At 36.4% G+C, this 23,005-nt stretch overlaps 1 protein-coding gene across 1 annotated transcript; it reads left to right on the top strand.

The window, feature by feature from the left end:
* Positions 1–12,571: 12,571 nt before the first annotated feature.
* Positions 12,572–12,916, top strand: LOC148780724 (mannose-specific lectin TAR1-like). Its single transcript, XM_088873835.1, has one exon. It carries the CDS (start codon positions 12,572–12,574, stop codon positions 12,914–12,916), a length of 345 nt encoding a protein of 114 aa, XP_088729961.1.
* Positions 12,917–23,005: the final 10,089 nt, after the last annotated feature.

Raw genomic sequence — 23,005 nt, 5'->3', positions numbered from 1 at the left:
ACATATTTTTTCCAAGCCTGTTTGTGCTTGACTTGGTCTGGTTACCCGGACCAGTTCCGGGTTAGCTGGACCTAGCTGAAGGCCGGTTTTTGTGGCCGATTCGTGCAATCGAACACTGTTTGGTAATTTTGCTGTGAGTTCATACTATCTTGGTGTTTATTAATTTTATTTTATTTTTATTTTTTTTTGCCCCAACTTCATTGTTTCAACCATGAAACCACTTAACTTTTATTTTATTTTTTTGGCATATGTAGGGTGGTTTAATGTCTAAAATACTAAATAACCCCATTTGTAAAGAGGCCATTGGACTACCCTACATTTTTCGCCCATTCTTTATAGTCTGGTCCAATGTCACAAACATCACATTATATTTTTCATAGTTATCTAAATTTTGGTGGTCCAAACTATAAGGACCCTCTTCTTAAATAGGACGAGAACGTGAGAAACATGTCAAATATGAAAAAGATAACAATAAATTGCACTATTTAAGGTATGTCCACAAGCACTCATAGCATCGTAGGCCACATTGAGGCCAAATATTGGGGTGGGAAATAGGTAACGGACCACCCCATGGCTAAGGGTTGCGACATGAAGTACCTTGTGGATATGTATCACCAGCAGATTCTTTTTGTCAGCTTTTTATTAGTTTTATATTTCAAAATAAGTTGAGCAAGTAAACTATGCTCTTTGGGAGTATAGATTTAGTTTTGTATTTCAAAATAAGTTGAGCAAGTTTACTATGCGCTTTGGGAGTATAACTTATTTTTATTAAGTGAAAAAGATCTATTTGGAGGAGTTTTTCAATTTGAAATTTTAGGAATTACTGAAAAATCTCTAGATGATTATTCTCAAATGAAATAATTTGAAATTTGAGTTTTTTAACATTTACATCTCACCCTTGAAGAATTGAAGGGTTTGTATTCAATTTTGAGACATTACTTTTTGTCCAACTGATGCAATTAGAAACTTTTTTCTATTGAGGTTAATCTATGGGCTGAAGAAATTACGTCCGCAAAATTTGGGGTACTAAGGTTAATGCTAGGTGGGATTTTACTTGAGGGAGTAAATATACATTTCACTCTCATGGAAGTAGAATATCCATGGTAGGAAAATTTTAGAGTTGTTTCATACTAGATGTAATTATTGTTTTTTTGGAAAATTTCAAAAAACGAAATAATGTTTTTTACATTGCTCCTCATACATGATCCTATTGTTTATGAAGGTCAGTCATTGCATAGGTATTATTCGGTTTCTTAAAATTTACAGAGTTTTAGTCAAAAGTGAAAAGAGAAAAAGCGGATTTGGGGTTTTCAACGCGCTAAGAAATTTTAGAGAGAGAGTTGAAAATCTTTCCCTTTTTTGTGATATCTATTCACTTGCGCGTGTTGGCACTCTTTGTTGAGATTTTGAACCCTTGGTTAAGCTGTTCTTCTCAACAAATTGTTTATAGTTATTTATTTATTTGTTTTCTTCAAAAGTTCACCTACTAGCTTATTTTTACCTACTAATCTTTAGGTCATAGAAATCCAACCTCAAAAGGTTATTTAGTGGTCCATGGAGAATCATTGATCTCTAAAAATAATTTTTGTGGTCTATAGACCCACACTTGCTGGCTTCAAGATTGATGCCATTGTTTCTCATGTGGTATTCAAGTAAGTCCAGTATTTCTACTGACATTAACTATTCCCCTCTAACTTACCGAAAAAAATGTATTTCTCTTGAGTTCCATTGATTCTGGTACACCCTTAATATTATATCTTATGAGTCATATATATATATCTAATCATTGTGTTGTAGAACATTACGGAGACCGAAAATAATGGAAGGCAGTGTAATATCTGTTTTGATCTGTCACAAGTTAAGGGATGCTCTGTATTAGCTATCTTGAACTGCTTCATCCTTTCATGTTTTTTAATAGGATTAAGTATTAGCAATGTTAAACCGCTCCAAACCATGAAAAATCTTTCAAGTCTGGGGCGGTTGTATATTAGTATTGTTGAACTACTTCATACTATGGAATTTCTTTCAATTATGGAGTGGTTATATACCAGGAATATCAAACCGCTCGATACTTTTAAAATTTGTTTTAAGCATGTAGCTTTTCTATTTTAACAACGTCGAACTAGTCGGTCCTTCAGAAAAATGTCTAACAATGGAGTGGTTTGATGTAGCCAATATAGAACACCATAGACATGTAGAGATAACCAAAAGAGGGAAAAATGAAAAATTATGACTTGTTCGATGTTGCTAGCATCAAATCTGGGCCAAACCATAATTAAAAGACCACGAACAAAAAAACCCTAACGTAAGATTAGAAAAAAAAGATGGACCAAGCGATAATACAGCAGGTATTTTTCGATCTGTATGCAAATTTTACTTTTCTTTAATGGACTGTCGATTTCTTCTTAACTTATCTATCCATTTCGTTTATTGAAAATAGGTTATGGACTTTGTGCTCAGTGAAAAAAAAAAAGGTTATTGGACCTTTTTACAAATGGCACAGTTCAGTATTTTAGACATTAGATCACCCCACATATGCCCAAAAAAAAAAAAAACGAAAAAGTTTATATAAGGTTATAACCTTAAAAAGAATTACATATGCACCTCAAAATTCAATTGGAAAATATTGTTTTAAAGTTGAAAAACCCTCTAATTGATCATCTCAACAACGGGATTTTGTCTATAAGTTTCAAAAGACTTAATAATACATTTCCAATGACTGACATGTATGGTAATGTGAGGAAAAATGGAGGGAGAGATGCTCCGATCTAGTTATAAAACAATCATTGAGTCACCTCAAAATCGTTGTCTCAGAACTTGATGCAAATAAAAATTAGAGTTCATTAATTTATTTTTATTTTTAATTAAGAATAGGAAAAGAGCTACGATAAGGAAAAACTTAAGTGGCTGGGGGGAGGATTTTTTTATACGTATTGTTAAGTGGGAGTGTTTGATGGAATAGATTAAGAATAATTTTTTAGGAAGGACTTGGGGAAATTAGCAAGTGATAAAGATCACGTGAGAATCAGGGAGTTATTTTGGGTAATTGGTAAGATGAAGAGATAAAATAGGGAAATAGCCTGTGTGAGGGAGATAGGAAAGAGACGTATTGGCACATGAGTTACAGAGAGACAACGTGAGTCAGAGAGATAAGAGGGTTTATTTTTGTGGGTTGTTTTATTTATTTTTCTTTCCAATGTATTTAAACGGAAGAGTACCTCATGGTAAAACAAAAAAAGATAATTGAGTAAATTGATCTTGTGAAAATATCGTTTTTTGGGTAGATTCCCTTGCAAACCTTAAGAGGATGTATATTCTCTCGACTTTTTCTTTTTTATTTTCTCCCTACATCAGTTGTTTATAAGAGCCTTAAGATCCGGATTTGGTACCAGAGCCCTAAGATCTTGATCTAGTTATCGAGAGTCTAAGCTTGTGCCCAGCTTAGTTCAGGTCCGAACCAGGTTCAAACCTAGGTCTAAACCTAGGCTCCCTTTTGGTCCGAGCCAAGGCTCGTATCTAACCCAACCTTGAACCAGTCCGGGTCAACGCCCGATCTGATATTCAAAACCCTCTAGGTCTAAGCTCAGGCTTGTACCCAACTTAGTCCAGGTCCGAGCCAAGATCACACCCTAGTCGGAACCTAGACCCCCTCTTGGTCCGAGCCAAGACTCATGCACTGTAAGGGCTCTTAAGTAACCAAAGTAGGAGTCGGGTGAGGGAAGCACTATATCCAGTGTCAAATACTCATTCCCGTAACTCGAACCAAGATAACCCCGAGGCATTACGGTCCTAGGTCTAGGGGAATTGGCCCACGCTGAAGCCACCATAGCATTGCTCATGATAAAATGTATGTCATGCGAAACAGAGGCATCAATTTGAATAGACCATGCAATTTTCGCAGCTTGTGGTGGCACCTATAGGGCAATATGCCCCTCAGGCCCACGTATACCAAACCCCCCCGGTGACTGCGGCTTATCAACCTCAGGTCCATACGGGCCAATACATACCTCAAGCGTTGACTCATCAGTCTACATTTGGGAACCCATCAACCGGTGAGCCTATCGTCATGCCGAATGCTCAATATGAAGGCACCATGAAAGCAATGCAAGACATGTTTGTAAGAATGGGCATTCGCAAAGTTTTACCCTCGCATGCTTATGTTCATGAGAACCTCGGAGGCATGGAGGACCTTCCCTTCAGATTCGTTATCCTAGAATTCCAAAACAAATTCAACGAGATGAGCAATCTAGATGCCCACATTAACGCATACCTCCTCCCCGAAACATCAAAGAAATCTGTGAGCTTCAAGGTCGACTACAAGCCATAAGGCGTTTTATCTCACAACTAGCAAATAAGTGTGCACCCTTCAATAGGCTGCTTAAGAAAGATTCCCCATTCATATGGGACAATGAATGCTACGAGGTGTTTGACCAAATCAAGGACTACCTAACCAAACCCCCCGTCCTTAGTCTTTCTAATCCAAACAAACCCAGGTTCTGTGAAAGACAAAACCATGGGACAATGTTAGAGCAATATGATGACCATGGAAAATAACAAATGTAGTACATCAGAAAAAGCACGGTTGACTATGAGACGAGATACATGGATGTGGAGAAGCATTGCTTAACGCTTGTGTGAGCTATGCAGAAATTAAGACACTATGTCTTATCTCATACAGTCAAACTCATCTCAAAATTAGACCCACTCAAGTACCTATTGGAGAGACCAGTCCTTAACGAACGTTTGGAAAAATGGAGAATGCTATTGATCGAATTCGAAATCGATTATATCACTAAAAAATCGGTGAAGGACAAGTCATTGCTGACCACTTAGCTGAACATGTACTACGAGATAACTCCCGTTAACACGGATCTCCATGATGAGGACCTCTTCACAATTAAGGAATCAACGTGGGGGCTATACTTCGACAGTGCAAGGAACGAATACGGGTCAGGTGTAGGGGTTATACTATGCTCACTCGAAAATATTTTAATGCCAACGGCCATCAGACTGAATTTCTCATGTATCCATAACATTGTTGAATACGAAGCCTTAATAGCCAGGTTCGAGAATGCCATGGAACTGAAGATCAAGCAAATACGAGTCATTGGTGACTCCTTGCCTGTCCTAAACCAAGTTCAGGGGATTTGGAAGGTTAAAAAAGAAAAGCTCAAACCCTATCAAGAAAAGGTGGAAAAGATGATAAAATATATTAAGAAGATCACCTTCCGGTGTGTAACTGGGGAAAACAATCGGTTCATTAACACCCTTGCAACCCTTGATTTGATGGTCAACATCCCTTTAGAACTCACCACGCTGTCATTTTACATCATGCACAAACATGACCTTTCCCCACCAAGGATCAAAAAATAAATGGAATAAGAAAGTGAGAATGATGGGGAAGTGTCTTTCGTGGCCTCAGATGCACTAGTCAAGTAAAAACATGGTTCCATGATGTTTTGTCCCAGTTGAAAGATGTGTTATCCCCTTACGGAGGTACTATAAAGGATAAGGAAGCCCTCCAAATGTTTCTATGGGTTTCTTAGTAAGAGATGACCTTCTGTTCAAGAAATCCTTTGATGGCATCATCTTGTGGTGCTTCGATCCGCTAGAAATCGATCAGGTATTAACAGAATTACACAATGAATGAGGTCACTCTGGGGCAGCTATCTTAGCTCAGAAAATCAGACGCCAAGGCTATTATTGGGCTACAATGGCCGAGGATTGTTGGAAATTTGTTAAGAGGTGTCCCAAATATCAGCTTTAGGGAGACCTCATCTATGCACCGTCTGTACAACTTAACTCAACACTGCATGTATGGCTCTTTGCCATGGGGGGTCTTGATATCATTGGAATGATTTCACCAAAAGCCTCGAATGTCCACCGTTATATACTAATGGCAACAGAATACTTCACAAAATGGGTAGAAGCAGCATCATTTTCCAAAATTGAAGGTCGACATGTTTCTCGTTTCATAAATAACAACATTGTATTCAGATTTGGCACTCTTGAGTCAATCATTACTGACAATGGAACCAACTTAAAAAATGAAAGGGTCACTAAGGTGTGCAAAAGATTTGGGACAACGCATAAATTCTCCACACGCTACTACCCTCAAGGAAATGGACAAGCAGAGGCCACAAACAAAGGACTTCTCAAAATTATATATAGAATGATAAAAGGTGGCAAAGATTGGCACGAAAAGTTAAATGACGCACTATGGGCCTATCGAACAAGTGAGAAGACTCCTACTGGGATGACCCAATACTCATTAGTGTATGACATAGAGGTTATGCTACCTATTGAAGTTGAGATACCGTCTCTCCGAGTGCTCATTCATGATGATTTAGATGAGGAACAAAGAATCGAAGCACGAGTCGTTGCCCTCGATATTTTGGATGAAAGACGATTACAAAAAACACATAACATCGTAGCTTACCATCGTAGAATCGAAAGGGCCTACCAAAGGATATTTTTTCCCCAACAATTTAGAGGAGACATGGTACTCAAAAATATTTTTCAGGCTTCTACAAATCCACAACTATTAGGCAAATTCAAATCCAACTAGGAGGGGTCATTCGTGGTAACCCGAGTGCGTGCAGACAATTCTTACAAAATAAAAATCAATAGGGATATAAACTCAATAACCCTATTAATGCGATGTATCTCAAGAAATATTACCCATAATGAACTCAAAAAAAAACAAAAAAAACTCCAAAAGGGAGCCTTTGATACAAAACCAAAATACAAACACGTACTTGCAAGTTACAACAACACTGCATAAGCAAGTTCTGAGGATGGAGACTCCTCATAATCCCTAGAGGTTCCCAACATAACCAACTTGGGAAGATATGGGAAGGTGACATGAATTGGAGAAACTTCAAGACTCTTAGGCCCTCACAATCTCATAAGGAAATCCATTTCATCTTCTTTAAATAAGTGAATAAAAAAATAAAGAAAATGACCAACGAAAGGGTCACAGGTGGCCAAAATTGTAAGGCCCGTCCGTCCCTTTTTGAAAACGTTTTTCAAATTGATTCTTAAAATTATCTATTTTCAGAAAAAAAAATCCCTTTCTAGAAAGGACTTCCTCTATCACTACAAGAGGTTAAACTGATAGTCGACCTAGCCTCAATCTCAAAGCCAACTTCCTATGCCTGTTATAAAGGCTTAAAACTAGACATGCACTCCATGGTTGTATAAGTACAATTGCCAACTACCACATATCAGAGATAGGTGAACCTTGCCAATAACTACATTGGCTAGTTCGGAAGTATTCTCTCTCTTAGCTAGATCCCCTGAGGCAAAAGGAGGCAAACTCATCCACGTGTGTGTGTATAATGGTCCATTAATTAGAATTTTGGGACAAAAGCCCTATAACTAAGAAAGCTGAGTTTGTCAAAATTCCAACTAAAAAGTGTGTGCAAATAAAATATCCCTCTCTACCACGGGGAATCAATTGCATACAAAAGATTAACAAATAAAACACCCCATAACTGGGGCAGTGAGTCCAAAATAATTTCCCCAATACAGGGGCAAAGGCTACAATAGCCCCCAAAAAAAAAAGATTGTTTTCAGACATTTAATTAATTTTCAAGATTTTCAAATATTCCCCGGTGGCACGAGTTTAAACTGCCGACCAAAATAACAATTCAGAAAGCGTCAAACTCGTGCGACAAAAAAGAGCTGAGAGAGGAAAATGTCTTACCCCTGACGTTAAAAGTCGGCTGTATTCAAAAAATGTCTAGCCCTGTATAACAAAAAAGGTTGGGTGTATCCGTCTAGCCTCGTATGACAAAGGATTGGGTGTATCTGTCTATCGTTGTATGACGCTAAACTGCTTAGAGGGCTCTATGGTTGCAGGAGCTAAAACTGTTAACTAAAATTTTTTTTTTTCAAAATATCTTTCTCATTTCAAAATTTTCATTACATGCCTGGTGTTTTCAAAAAAAACTTTGATTTCTTTGTTAAAATCATGACTTGTCCAAAGCTCCTGGTTCTATTTCAAAATTCCCCCCTTGCTTTCAAAATTTCTAAAAATACTTTTAAAAATGAAAGAGCTTGGACACCCATATATGATGATTACCGTGATGCCGCCTCATCTCTCTATTCAGAATTGACCAAGCAAATATTTTCCTAAACAAGAAAAACCAACAGAAGACCTTAAGAAACTCTAAGAGAATCAAAGAAAATGTCAGGTTTAAGAATTCGAAATTGTGAAAACCCTTGAAATTTAGTGGCATGGCCAAAAACTCCAACTTGAGTTTCAAGCTTGTGTAACTCTTAGAATCTCACGCCGAAAGCCTTAGAATGAAAATGCCCTAGCTAGGTGAGTAGGGAGCATAATGTCTTGAAGGGATAGTTGGTGTGCCCTCTGACCACAAAGCGTCAGGATAAAATTTAAAATGTCTGCATTATCTTTGCCACGCACCTGCCCCTTGAAGGACAAAGAGTGTTAAAGAGTGTCTACTTCTTTTCCACTCACCTGTCCCTCAAAGGAAAGGGAGTGCTAAAGAGGGACAACTGTAGATACCCCATTTTTAAAACTGGCAAATTCTGTGATGGTCTTGAACCTTAGGACCGCACTATCCCAGTAAATCTTCGAACCATAGACCATCAAAGTCCGTGAACCCTATCATGTGATCCATAATCCTGCAAAACTATTGTTTTAGTAATAAATCAAGTAAAAATATCAAAACAACTTATTTTCATCTGATTTTTTGTAGACAATATCACAAAAACGCAACTGTTAATTTTAGTTAGATTTGGGCCCCCTTTGACACCCAAAATGGAAATTTGGCTGGAAAATCTTCTTGAAATTGATATATATCCATTCTAGTATGATTTGAGTCTTTATATAAACACATTTTGTGACCCATTTAGTGTTGGACTTGGTAAACCTGTAGGCTAAGAAATCAGAGAGAATAAGAAAGCAACTTTAGATCTAGAGAAGCAACCTTAAGCCCTAGACCCCTCCCCCCCCCCCCCCCCCTTTAAATTAACATTTAGCCTAGATCAACAAAACTCTAGTTCAATCAAGTCAAGGTTTGGCCAAATTTGAAAAGAGAACAACAAAAGACATTCGTACACAGCCATGGTTCTGACCTTCACCTCATGTGTTGAGGCAGTAAGAATTTTCTGCGATAGCACGGTGATGATATGCATGTCAAAGGAGCCATGATTCCATAAGAACTCCAAGCATATAAAACCATGTTTTTTATCACATGAAGAATGAGGTGAGATTGAGAAAGATCGAGATCCAGATAAACTAAATATTCTAGTGGAAGCACTTGCTAGTATTTGACATGCTAAATGTGACAACAGACTATAATGTTGTTCTCTCATGAAACCCAAATGTTTGGTGCTGGTTGTATGGCTACAAAAGGGAGCAGTTTATTTGAACAACTCTTTTGAGCACATGAACATACGACCCCATACAAGGAGGGTATGTGATGGTCTTTTACGACAACAGGTCCATGATTCGCGATGAGATGTGAAAAATGAGCTACGACCATTTTTGGGATGAGATCCGAGCAGCAAAGATAAAAATGTGTTTTCTTTATAAATCCCTTTGTGAAAGGATTGATGGCGAAAGCCATGATTAATGTATTGAGAGAATAAATAAAAATGCTTGAGAGAGATTGTAATTGAAAGAGAGAGATGGAAATAAAAAAAAGTGAGAAAGAGCGAATGTATGACGTTCAAAGGCCAAGTGAGAGATGTTGGGTTTATGTGGCCTTTAAAGGCATTATGAGTGTTTGTAAAATGAAATGATATAGTAGAACATGAACTCAATAGGAGTGTGGTCTCTCGTGGACCATACTAAGAAAACGATTGTTTGCTGATATCAAACTATGCTTAACGATCTCGGCTAGTCGGTTAGGAAAAACCCATGTTACCTGGGCATAAAGAATAAACCGATGAGGGTTTATGGGTTAGCCCTTGATGAGGTCGGAGAACATCCTCGGATGAGTGAGCCGAGGGACTGTGTGAACCCTTGTATGTGATGGTGGCCTATAGAAACAGGGGCCAAAACCTCATCCATGTACCATCACATGGCAAGCATTTTGATAGATCGTTTGGGAAAGCTAGAAATCCACCTTTTAGGATGAAGCATATACATGTGCGAGAGATACCCCTATGCGCCATAGAGCTATGGTCGCATAAGGTCTTGGTGACCTTGACTTGTCTATAGGGGAGGACCTGTATCCATAGAGTGGGATTGCGAACCCTTGGCTCATCCGCCAGACTTTGGTGACCCTCTAATGAGCCCCTGCTTGGACTGTGGGTTATGAAAAATACTGGGTCTGTTCGAAAAGACAAGTGTGGTCTGTAGTCCACAGTTGAAGGTGGAGTGCCCCATGATTGCAGATTAAATTCCTTAACCATATGGATCCATTTCCCATCAAGTTAATTTAATTATTTTTTTCTTATGATATAAATTATTTTAGAATTATTATTTGAATTCTTATGAGTCATTTGATATTTTATTTATAATTTTTTTGGACTTATAAAAAAGAAGATATTGACTTTACAAAATTATAAAATTCAAATAATGTTTTAGATTTTTTTTTGATAATTTTAAATTATATAAATATCATGGAGGGGCTCATAGTGCACATGAGCCCACCATGTGTCCAGTTGGTGGGGCCCACATGTGTGGCACGCCCCACCTATTGAATTATTTATTGGAGTTTAAGCTATTTCATGTTTTGGTAATATTATGTTATGACATGTGGTCAAATAAGATATGAAATATTTTGACCATATATTGACCAAATATTGAAAGTGTATATTGACATGATATATCTTTGGAATATTTTGTGAAAAATTACAGAATGCATAATATTTTAATTAGATTTAATTTATCTAATTCCTATTGATGGGGAAATGGTTAAAGAAAGGGGGATAATGGTCCATGCACCTTCCATAATGTTGATGGCCTATCTATGGAATGGATGACTCAAATTTCTCACCCCACAAGTCACCCTTGATCGACGGGCTATGTTCAATCTCATAAGAAGATGCAAGCCAAGAAAAAACCTGAGAAACCCTAATCTTGTTCAAGCCTATAAAAAAGAGATAGGCTCTACATAAAATCTCTATACCTTATATTTATATCTCTCTCTTTTAAGTAAGTTTCTCTATCATGTTTGATATCTCTCTCCCATATTGTGAAATAACCTAAGGGTTTACGTTATGGAGTTCTTCTCTCTCCTATCTCTCAAACATGGATTTATGGCTAAGGGTTAGGGTTTAACAAAACGAGAATCGATCTCTCTCTAACTAGGTTGCTAAGATAATTCACTTAGGGTTTGAGTTTGTGATCAAAGGGGTTCATGTTCCATTGGGGTGACTTGGCCGAAATTTGTTTTCCCTGTTCTAGATTGAAGCTAGATCGTTGATCTCACGCCATCGGATGGTGGTGACTCGGTGTAGGGTGTAATAAGCCCGGTTGAGGTAATCTCTCCCACTCTTCCTTTTGTTTCTTGCAATCTTATCGTTTATTTTCAATCATAGTGCATAGTATTTTTAATGACATCAAGATCTTGGTTTTATTGTTATGTTGATTTTATTTTGAAATTTATCTTATTATAATAAAGACAACATGTAAGTGATCTTTTGCCAAAAGAAAGGGGTGAAGAAAAAAAAAATAAAAATAATAATATATATATATATATATATATATATATTCCCTGGTAAAAGATCATATAGGTCTTTCTTTCAATTTCCAGCTAGATTTCCCCATATAGAGACATCCACATTATAAAATATAATGAATTCCCCGAAAACACCCCCACGAATTAGAGAGAAACTATCTCGAATTTTACATTTTAGAGAGAGAATAGTATCTTTAAATGTTAGTGATATAAAAACTATGTCAAATTTTAGAGAGAGAAAGTTCTTAAAATTGGATGGGGAACTCGGACTGCTCAGTATTGGTCCGAAGATTTGAAGCTTGCGTGGCTTGGGCACTGCCCCTAAAGCTTGGGACATTGCCCCTACAATTAAAAAAAATTAAAATTCTTAAAAAAATGTCGTGTTGATTGACCTTAGCTGTAATTTTAGGGTATATACGAAGCATACTGTATTTTCAAAACTTTTTTCCAGATCGTATATAAATAACTCAATAAGAAATCATCAATGATATCTATCTTTTTGCTAAATGTAATGACTAGAAGAACTATTGATAATAAGGATCCATGTAAGAGAGCTGCGTAGCTCGACAACGTTACACTTACAAGCATTATTAACCAATGGGATTGTAGAACATGTACTAGTATTGTGGATTGATGCATTTCAGTTAAAAGACCTGATGTGACAAAACTTTGGGTTAAAATTACACTTGGCACGGTTTTTGAACTTGAAAAATTCTAATGTTTCTGTATTTTAAAAATCATATAAATAAGAGAGAACCCCATGAACGAAAAATTAATGATTCATATAAGTTACTTAACGGTAAATGTCCTAAATAAATCCAGAGTGACTAATAATACCGTTATACGTCCCTCAACCCACGCCTCTTCTAAACCCAATATCTCTCTCCTCCTTCCTTCGCCTGCTGAGCCTCATGGGACGCATATCCTGCCGTCTCAATAAAGGCCTATACCTAGAGGAAGGAGATTACACACTTGTAATGCAAGAGGACTGCGACCTCGTCTGGTACAACGGGACGGACCGCATATGGGATTCACATTCTCAGTACGCAGGCGAGAATTGCCATTGTGATTTAGCGGTTTACAACGAGTATGGTGCTCATACATTGCACACCAATACATCGGGTGTTGAAGGTGAATATGTACTTCTTCTTCGACCTGATGGGGATGGGGTTGTTTATAGGGCTACATGGTACATGGGCACTAATCATGTACTGAATAACTTGCCTTCTGCCATTGTGGGGAAGGAAACGTCTTGAGGGGTACCTGCACCTTTGGTAGTGCTAGTAAATAAAATAGAGACCTCATCTCTAATAAGAATGATCATTATCTAGAAGATTGAAGATACAATCTTCTAGATAATGATCATGATAAGGATTATCATGATATGTTGTAATCTTCACTTTCCATAACTGTATAGATTTGCTGTAATCAAATCTTTGATTGAGTCAATCAATGATGCGTACATAACTATTATAAATAGAGCACACATCCCTCTCTATGGGTGTGGAGAATTTGACACAAATATTATTCTCTATATTTCTTCATCGTATCAGAGTTAAGGTTTCCTCAACGCTTTCGCAAGTCTCTATCTTGTATTCAAGTACGTTATATTCTCTCTCTAAACTAATCCAAGCCCAATTTCTCTTTTCTCTCTCTCTCTAAAAAAAAAAAGAATTTTTTATCTCGTCCCACACAAGTAAAAACTTTTGCTTGTTGATCTCCCTCAAAAAAAAAAAAAAAAAAATCTCTCGTCCCACAACAACAATTTTCTCTCATCCCTCAAACAATTTTGCGTGCTTTTTGGCTGCATGTGTTATCTTCATATTGATAAATCCTTAAGACGAAAACTCTCTGCAAAGACAGAAAAATGTGTGTTTATCGGGAACAGTGACGAGAATAAGGGATAATTATGCTACTCTCCTGCTAGCGGAAGGATATATGTTTCTCATCATGTGACATTTGATAAGGGACGATTCTACAAGGAAGAAAAGTAAATTTGCAAGAATGATGACTCACAACCTTTACCTTCTGTTATTATATCGCCTGCCGGGGACACGTTAAGTGCTAGATTCAGCCTGCCGGGGACACGTTAAGTGCTAGATTCAGTCATTGCTACAGAGTAGTTCTGAGTCCTTGATAGATGCAACTATTGGCCAATTACCGAGTGGTGGTGACAATGTTAATCTTATCATAGAAAGTACTTCAAGTACACCAACCCATAATAATCAACCACATCGGTCCCCTTGGGCTGTTCGACCACGAAAGTATTTTCTGATAGAGGATTGGGCATCACATGATTAACACTCCCCTTAACATTATTCATTTCTCATTGAATTCACTAAACATACAAAACCAAGTACCTATAGAGAAGCCATAAAAAATCCCAAGTGGGTTGAGGCCATGAATGAAGAATTCCTTGCTCTTCATCAGAACCACACTTGGAATCTTGTACTTAGACGAAAAATAAGAATATTGTTGGATGCAAATAGGTTTATAAGATCAAATATAAAGTTGATGGCACTATTGAAAGATACAAAGTGTGATTGGTGGCTAAAGGTTATAATCAAAAGTATGGATTGGATTATGAAGAAACCTTTAGTACAGTTGTGAAAATGGGAATTGTCATACTAGCATTAGCAATGGCCAATCTCTATGGTTGGAAATTACACCCCTTAGACGTAAAAAATACATTTTTGCATGGTAATCTCCAAGAAGAAATCTATATGGAGCAACCACCTGGGTATGGAGAATCAAAAGGGTCTAATCTTATTTGTAGATTAAGGAATGTATTATACGATCTCAAACAAGCCCCACGAGCATGGTTTGAAAGTTTCTGCAAAGCTCTTCTTATAGGGAGATTATTCTCGTAGCGTTGCAGACAACTCATTATTTTTCGAAAGGAAATGACAAAAGTTGGTGATGGTATTTCTCTATATTGATAATATCATTGTAACAAGGAATGATGAGGATGAAATACAACAACTAAAGATAATGCTCAGGGCACAATTTGCTATGAAGGATCTTAGAAATCTAAGTATTTCCTAGGTGTAGAAGTTGAGCGCACGAGACAATGTATGAAATTGAACAGAACAAGTACAACACAAGTATGCATTGGATTTGTCAGAAAAATTTGGAATGAGTAACTGTAAACCATCACCAACACTAATGGTCACAACAAAAAAGTTATCTGCCAGAGATGTTGATCATGTTCATGATTAAGGAAAATATAGAAGTCTTGTGGGTGGTTTACAATACCTTACTTTCACTCGACCAGATATTATCTATGTTGTCAATTAAGTATGCCAATTTATGCTTGATCGTCATGAGATGCACCTCATAGTAGCTAAAAGGATTCTCTGATTTGTGAAGGGTACTCTGGGTGATGGTATTTTATTTCCCATTGGTGAAAGACATGTTAATCTTATCGCCTATTCTGATGCTAACTGGGCTGGAGATCCCGATACAAGAAGGTCAGTATCTGAGTTTTGTATTTTCTTTGCAGGATCTCTAGTGTCATGGAGTAGTAAAAAGAAAATGACGGTTTCATGCTCAAGTTCAAAAACAGAATATCGAGCAATGTTGTCAGCGGTTGCTGAAATCACTTTGTATCGCCACATTCTATCATAATTGGGTATTAGACTTCAACATGCAATTCTTCGTTGTTATAATCAGAGTGCCTTAAAGCTTGCCTTTAATCCAATTCTTCATGCACGGACCAAGCACATTGAATTGGCTTATCATTTTGTTCAAGAAAACGTTAAAGGTGGAGAGAGAACTCCTTATTATGTTTCAACTACTTAACAACTTGCTGACATTTTTACATTCCTACATCAAAACATCATTCTATAGCAAACAAGTTGTCCATGTTTCACAATGGCTATAGTTTGAGGGGGGATAATAAGAATGATAATGATCTAGAAAGAAACAATCATTATCTAGAATGTTATGATCATGATAAGGATTATCATGATATAATGTAATCTTCTCTTTCCATACTTTTACAGATTTGTTGTAGTCAAATCCTTGTTTGTGTGAATCAAGGATGTATACATAACTATTATAAAGAGAACATACATCCCTCTCTATGGGTGTGGAGAATTTGACATAAATATTGTTCTCTATATTTCTAATATTTCCACACTGTTCCTCTATGTGAACCTTTGGTAGTGTCGGTAAATAAAATTCAGACCTCTTCTTCTCATTGTAGCTCTATGTGCACTATTGGTAGTGCCACTAAACAAAATTGAGAGTCTCCTCTTAAATTTTGAAGTGGAACAAAATCAAGGTGATGAAAATGTGACCTCAAACTCCATGCTTTTCAAAACTTCTCTCTCCTTATCTTTCTAGTCAACCATGTCATGATTTAGATGAGGAATATGTTTACATTAAGCATCAACCTTGTAATCTAAAAATCACGACAGAAAAAGGTAAGGTTATCTTGACGATGAAGGACCCTCAATTTGATCATTTCAACCTCGAGAAGCTTGGATACAACAAGAAAGTATTTCATTTCCTAAACATTCTCTAACCAATTATCCCGATAGTCTATTTTACTCCAGCTGGGTTACGAAATATTGGCAAACTAGAAATGCTGATTTTAGAAACACTATAAAAGAACTAAGAATTTAGCTGAATGGCTACTTACCAATCCAAGTTTGCTCATCGGATTACCTATCCAAATCAGTCCATATCAGCAAGTAGGAAAATACTAAAAATTCAAAATTTTAAAATAATATAAAAATGTACAATAGTAAATAAAATAGAGTTTTTAGGGGGATATGTAGCCCTAGATGGTAGGGTGCAACAATATAAGTCTAAAGCTCCATTCTTACCTACTTCTCAAGTTAGCATCCCAAATAGAATAGATCTCGGTAGGAATGGGTAATAGGGTACTGCAACATGAAATCTATAACACTATGCCTAAATAGCGTAACAGAGCCCGGCGGTGCTTTGGAGGAAATGCAAGTGACGTCTGCACCATTTAAGGCAATAGAGATGAATCCCATTCTCCATGATTCTGCCGTAAAAAAATTTCAATCTAAACTTAGAAACTTTATTCTTAGATATGTATCATTCCATTTCAAATTGATTCATTGCTCTCTATTTAACAAGACCATGTATATAGTATTTACTGAACACCACAACATTTATTTTTGTGGAGTCAGAAGGTACTATACAACCCATAGTGCTGCAATTGACCATAAAACTCAAACAAAGACAGCTTTAGATTTAACCACTCACATGCACGTGTCAGAGCACTTGCACACACACATGCAGAGAGAGAGAGAGAGGATCTTCATGGCTTGTCGCCTGTGCTCGCCAGCCCCATCGTGCTCCCCACTAGAGCATCCTGCCCTGCACCAGGCCCGGGATATCTATCAGTATTAGAGGACCAAATCACATTCCCATATATGACAACATTTCCATCAGGTTGAACCAATAACACATAGGAACCCTAGGGACCATGTGAGCCACTTGACCAAACAATTGTAGACCCATCATGAACCATCAGCTCCCCATCTTGTGGCAAAGTGCACACGAAGTTGGTGCCTGAGCCAGCCGTGCCTGTGGCCCCATTTATGTAAAGAACCAAGTTGCAATTTTCTTGCATTACTAGGTTATTAGTACCATAGTTAAGGGATTGATCACTATAGATTGAGTCCCCACTATATAGTATGTTGACAGCAATCTAGAGAGAGAAATTAAGTCCATGTTTTCTCTCTCCTCTGATAAGGCCTTGGGGGGTTAGTTTGGGGAAAAGACTAATATTTGGTTTGGGGGAGAGTGGTGAGGGTTAGTGGATGGCTTTGACTCTAGTCTTCTTTCGTAGTTGAGATATTTACGTACCGACACAAAAACAAGAGCTAAAAAAATTAAAAAAGCTCCATAAAAATTACTCTCAACATCGGTCAATTTTTTTTTTTTTTTCAAAATGCCCTTCAGACTGATGTTGGCAATATAAGACTAATTTTTAATTCTTTTTATTTATTGTTTCTCACTTTGGGGATGGTCCGATGTCCCAAATCTCGGACTACTTAGTCCAATAAGCGGTCCGAGGTCAAGACCTCATACCTCTATCCTATGGCAATAGCGTGCAGAACTACCGATACAATGTCCTAAACCTCGTACCACATAAACCTTGCCGGTCCCATGTTTTGGACAATCGACTCACACAACCGAAAAATTAAACTAAAAATAATTTAAAACTAGTCAGATATTAGAAACATCATACAGGAGGCAATCTGGAAAAAAAAAAGAAAAAAGAAAGAAAGAAAAAAGGACGCAAGGTGACTGACCTTGTGCATAATTTTTATAAAAATAACTGTTAGTAGTTTTACGGAATCATAGTAGGACACGATGTCTATGAGCGCATGTAGAAATGAGTTACCTCTTTAAAAAAATTATTTTTGAGATAGATTATTCGACCTAATTTTTTGAGACATATAACCTCTAACATGGAAATCATGAATATGAAAAATCAATAAATTTTGTAAATTAAAAATAATAATTCTATTAAAACAAATTTTGAACCGTTAGTTTCAATTATTCTTAAAAAGACCGCTTATTTACATCCATTTCTAAAAAAGATGCTTTATACCTCGAAGGACGGCAAATGTAGAAATGCTGTCCCGCGATATGAAACAATTTTCCATCATAGTAAATGGCAAATTTTAAAGTTGAGCCATACTAAATGTCCCTATATCCGAATTTATCTCACTTGCTAATAAAAAGAAAAAATACAAGTATGGATTTGGACACTCAGCATCGGATTTAGAGCCCACGTCCCACTTACCAACAAATAGAAAAAGGCAAGCAAGTTTGGAAAACCAATATCCTGCTTCCCAATTCCAAATGAAGTCAAAAAGAAAAGTGTGTTCAAGTATCTTACAAACAGGATAAAAATGAAGTGGGTTCACACACCCAACATCTAAACATACGTCCCAGTTCCATAAAAAAAACCAAGAAAAAAACTTTGGTTTGAATCAGTGTTTAAAAAACAGATTGGTGAATCGAATCGGTTACGCCTATACCCATGTTGAAACAGATTGGTAAATCGAATTGGTTACGCCTATACCTATGTCAAAACAGATTGGCCAATCGAATCGGTTACGCCTATACCCATGTCGAAACGGGGAATCGGTGGATCGAATTGGAGAATCGGCCGAATCGGCAATTTTTGTTCCAAATTTTTTTCAAAAACATCATTGTAAATCTCTAAAATAGTATTATTTTAGTTTCTAAAAGAAATTGGGAGTAGTACACTAGGTACCTTTATTATTTTGAAAAAATAAGTGAATACTGAAATGTTGTTTTCTTGTCTCGATGTCTGTATAATTATTAATTATATTATAATGTGATCATATTGCATCAAAATATTTAAAAAATATTGAAAAATACTTCCATATTATTAGATCAAAAATAATAATTTTCTATATAAAGTGAAATTAGTATCACATCAAAGTATCAAACATTTATTAACTCGCTTTATTGATTGTAGACACCCAATTTTGAAATTGGTAAATTTCATGGTTTTTCTGGACCCTTATGACCATACTATTTCATAAGATCACTGAGCCATAGAACACCACAGTCCATGGTCTCCATCCTGTGATCCAGTATCCTGACAGTTCTGGCAGTTCTGGTAGTTTTTGGTAATTATCCATTTATATGTTCTTTTGAGTTTTTAAAACGATATTTGGGTGACCATTTTAAGGAGAGAAAAAAAAGCTAAGAAAATCAGAGACGTTGTTAGCCTATACGCCAGGAAATTTGAGAGAAAACCATGTGAGTAAAGCCTATATCTAGGCAAATCTTAGCAAACCTAAGCCATAAAACCTGAAACTTTCAAACTTTAGATCCAAAATAATCATTCAACTAAGCCAATGTTTGTTCAACATTGAATACGGACAAGGAGGATCCTTGATGTAAACATAGTTGCGGGCCTGATAGGGGTGAGGCTTCCATGCCTCGGGTTTGCCGGACCAACTGACCTAGCCAGATATTCTTCTTATCATCTTTTCCTTTATTTTCAGTTATTTTGTTAGATCAAAGATTTATTTATATGTCATTTAGTATTTCGTGCTTTTGGATCAAAGGTGGCTCTCCTATTAATCTAAGAGCAATCTGCTCATTTTCTGAACATATCTGACTTTAGATTATAATTCGATTGACCCGTACTCTCTATCAAATCTTAAAAAAACAAGTTTGTGGTGATCAACTTTGAGGAAGATCTCTTTGATTTGCGTCATAAACATTCATCTAAAATTATTTGAACATAACAAACTATAATATTATATACTGAAATTAAAATTGTTGGTTTATATTTAATAATTATTTTACTATACAAATAAGAAAAATTTTAAAATTTCCTATAATATCATCTAATTTAAAAAATGTTCCATATCTTATGATTAAAGGAAAAAAAATAAAGCACCCAATAAATTTAAATATTATGATACTAAAAATTTCAAAAAAATATTTTTACCTTAAAAAATAGAAAATAAAGATATCAAAAATAAGAAAATAAAAAAAAAATGCCACTCCGCAACACTCACATGCGTCATCTTTTTTACGGTATTTTTCTTTTCAAATGACCTCCTTGTTTTTTCCCAAATTACCTCTCTAATTACCCAAATTACCTCCTTATCCGATAATACCAATACCGGACAGATGGAGTTTATACCGTACAAAATAAAATAACTCTATGGTGTTTAAAATACCGGATAACTATCTACTATTCTCAAAACCAACAAACTCTCTCTCTCCAAACAAGCTTTCTCTCTCTACAAAACCAACAACACATCTCTCCAAACAAAACCTCTCTCTACAAAACCAACAAACATTCTCTCTCCAAAGAGCGGACCAGCAAGCCTTCTCTCTCACACTCTCTCTCCCCCCAAACCACTTCTCTCTATTTCGGACAAGACCTCACACCATTAACCGTTGCTTTTCTCTCTCTTCAATTGCCCAAAAAGGAGGAGAGCTAGAGAGAGAAAGGTACTCTCAATTATCTTTTCTTTTTTAGGTTTCAATGTTTTCTTTAAAGCATAAAAGTTCTATCCTATCCTTACCATCCAACCGTCTAATTTTGATCAAGAGAGCCAGTCACTGTTTGATCTTAGATCCGATGTCTCAAAGTATTTTATTTTTAGTTTTTTTTATACAAATTGTATGAATATGAAATTTGGTACGTGTCATCTTCTCATTAGGATGTACCTATAAAAAATGTTAACAATAAAAGGTATTTTGATCATTTTATTTTATTGAAAATATTTTTTTATATATTTTTCACTAGTACGAGTTTATTAGAGAAATGAATATCCAAAATTTGGTGTCAAAATAATTTATAGAAAAAAAAATTAAAAATTAAATAGTATAGAGATGTGACATTGTGATTGAGGCAATCTCAACCCTCCATTATTCAAAATGGAGGGTTGGATAAAAGGAAAGATAGAACTTGTATGTTGTAAAGCGAGCATAGAAAAGCTTGCCCCTTTTTCATACCCCATAAATCCAAAACAACCTGCAAACGGATTTGGCAATCAAATCTCCATTATTTCATTCACTTCCACGACAAACCCTAGAAGGAAAAGAAATACCATTTCAAAATAACATAAAAAACCACTCTGAAAGTGAGCCTCCTCCTCCATTGCCTCTTCTTGCTCCTCTTTTTATACCCCAATCCCTCTCTCTCTAAACCTTGAAGGTCTCTCTCTCCTCACCCTCAAATCCGCCATTACCAACGACCCAAATGATGTTTTCTCTTTTTGGAACGAGACCCACGAAACCCCATGCCATTTGGGCTGGAGTCCAGTGCATTTCCGTCCAACTCGCAGGGAACTTACTCTCTGGTCACTCACTTTTTGGCTACCTCCCTTCTGAGATAGGCGCTCTCTTCCACCTCCGCCTCTTAATACTTCACCGATTTCCTTCGCTGGAAATTTTTTTCCAGCCATTGGGAACCTCACCAATCTGACCCACCTAGACCTTTCAGACAAACAATTTAATGGTTCAATCCCAAAAGAAATCGGCAAACTAAGCCAAATTTCTGGGACTTTAAACCGCTCATACAATAGATTTTCAAGTAGAATTCTTGAAACTTTAGGAAATCTCCGCATTTTTGCCTAGTTGGTTCCATCCTGACTTGATCTAGTTACCCGGACCAATTCCGGGTTACCTGGACCTAGCCCCAGGCCGGTTCCTTCGGCCGATTTGTGCAACCAAACACTGTTTGTTAGTTTTACCACGAGTTGGTACTATCTTGATTTTTATTAATTTTCTCTTTTTTGCTTCAAGTTCCGTGTTTCAAACAAAACCATTTTACCTTTTTTTCTTTTTTTTTGGCGTATATGGGGTGATTTAATGTCTAAAATACTAAATAAAGCCATTTGTAAAGAGGTCTGACAACAGCATCATTGGACTACCCTACATTTTTCGCCTACTTCCTTTATAGTTTGGTCCAATGTTACAAACTTGGAACCACATTTTTCATGGTTTTCTAAAGTTTAGTGGTCCAAACCTTCACATAGACCCTTTTGCTAAAGGGCAAGCTTTCTATACTCCCGTATGGAAGTTCTTTCCTACTCCTACCATAAGAGACCCTCTTGCTAAAGGACAAGCTTTCTATACTCCCCTTATATTATAGAATATTCTATTCTATTCTTACTATCCAGCCGTCTAATTTTGATCAAGAGAGCTATTTATCAAATAATCTTAGATCTGACTTCTCGAAGTATTTTATTTTTAATTTTTTATGCAAATTGTATGAATATGAAATTTGGTACGTGTCGTTTTCTCATTAGGACGTACCTATAAAAATTATTAAAAATAATTTTTGATAAAATATAATGATAAAAATACCTTTTGATTCTTTCAAAGGTATTTTGGTCATTATATTTTATTGAAAATATTTTTTTTATATTTTTCGTTAATGGGAGTTTAATAGAAGAATAGACATCTACAATTTAATATCAAAACAATTTATAAAAAAAATAAAAGGTAAAATAGTGTAGAGATGTGATATTATGATTGGGACAATCTTAATCGTTCATTCAAAATGGACGGTTAGATAAAGAGCAATATAAAACTTCTATGCTACTAGGAAGCATAGAAATAATAAGTGGAGAACGTGAGAAAAATGCGAAATATGAAAAAGGATAACAACAAATTGCATTAATTAGGATATGTCCTCAAGTACCACAGCGTTGGTACGGAAAGGATAACAACATATTGCATTAATTATGGTTTGTCGTCAAGCACACGGAGCCTTGGTACGCAATTTTTTGAGGTGCGAAACAGGTCGATTGACCAACCTATGGGTAAGAGTTGTCACGTGCAGTACGGTG

This window comes from Amborella trichopoda, chromosome 8 (genome assembly GCF_054954075.1).
Source record: "Amborella trichopoda isolate Santa Cruz 75 chromosome 8, AtrichopodaSantaCruz75HAP2 v2.0, whole genome shotgun sequence".
NCBI lineage: Eukaryota > Viridiplantae > Streptophyta > Magnoliopsida > Amborellales > Amborellaceae > Amborella > Amborella trichopoda.
This window is presented reverse-complemented; position numbering and strand designations above follow the sequence as displayed.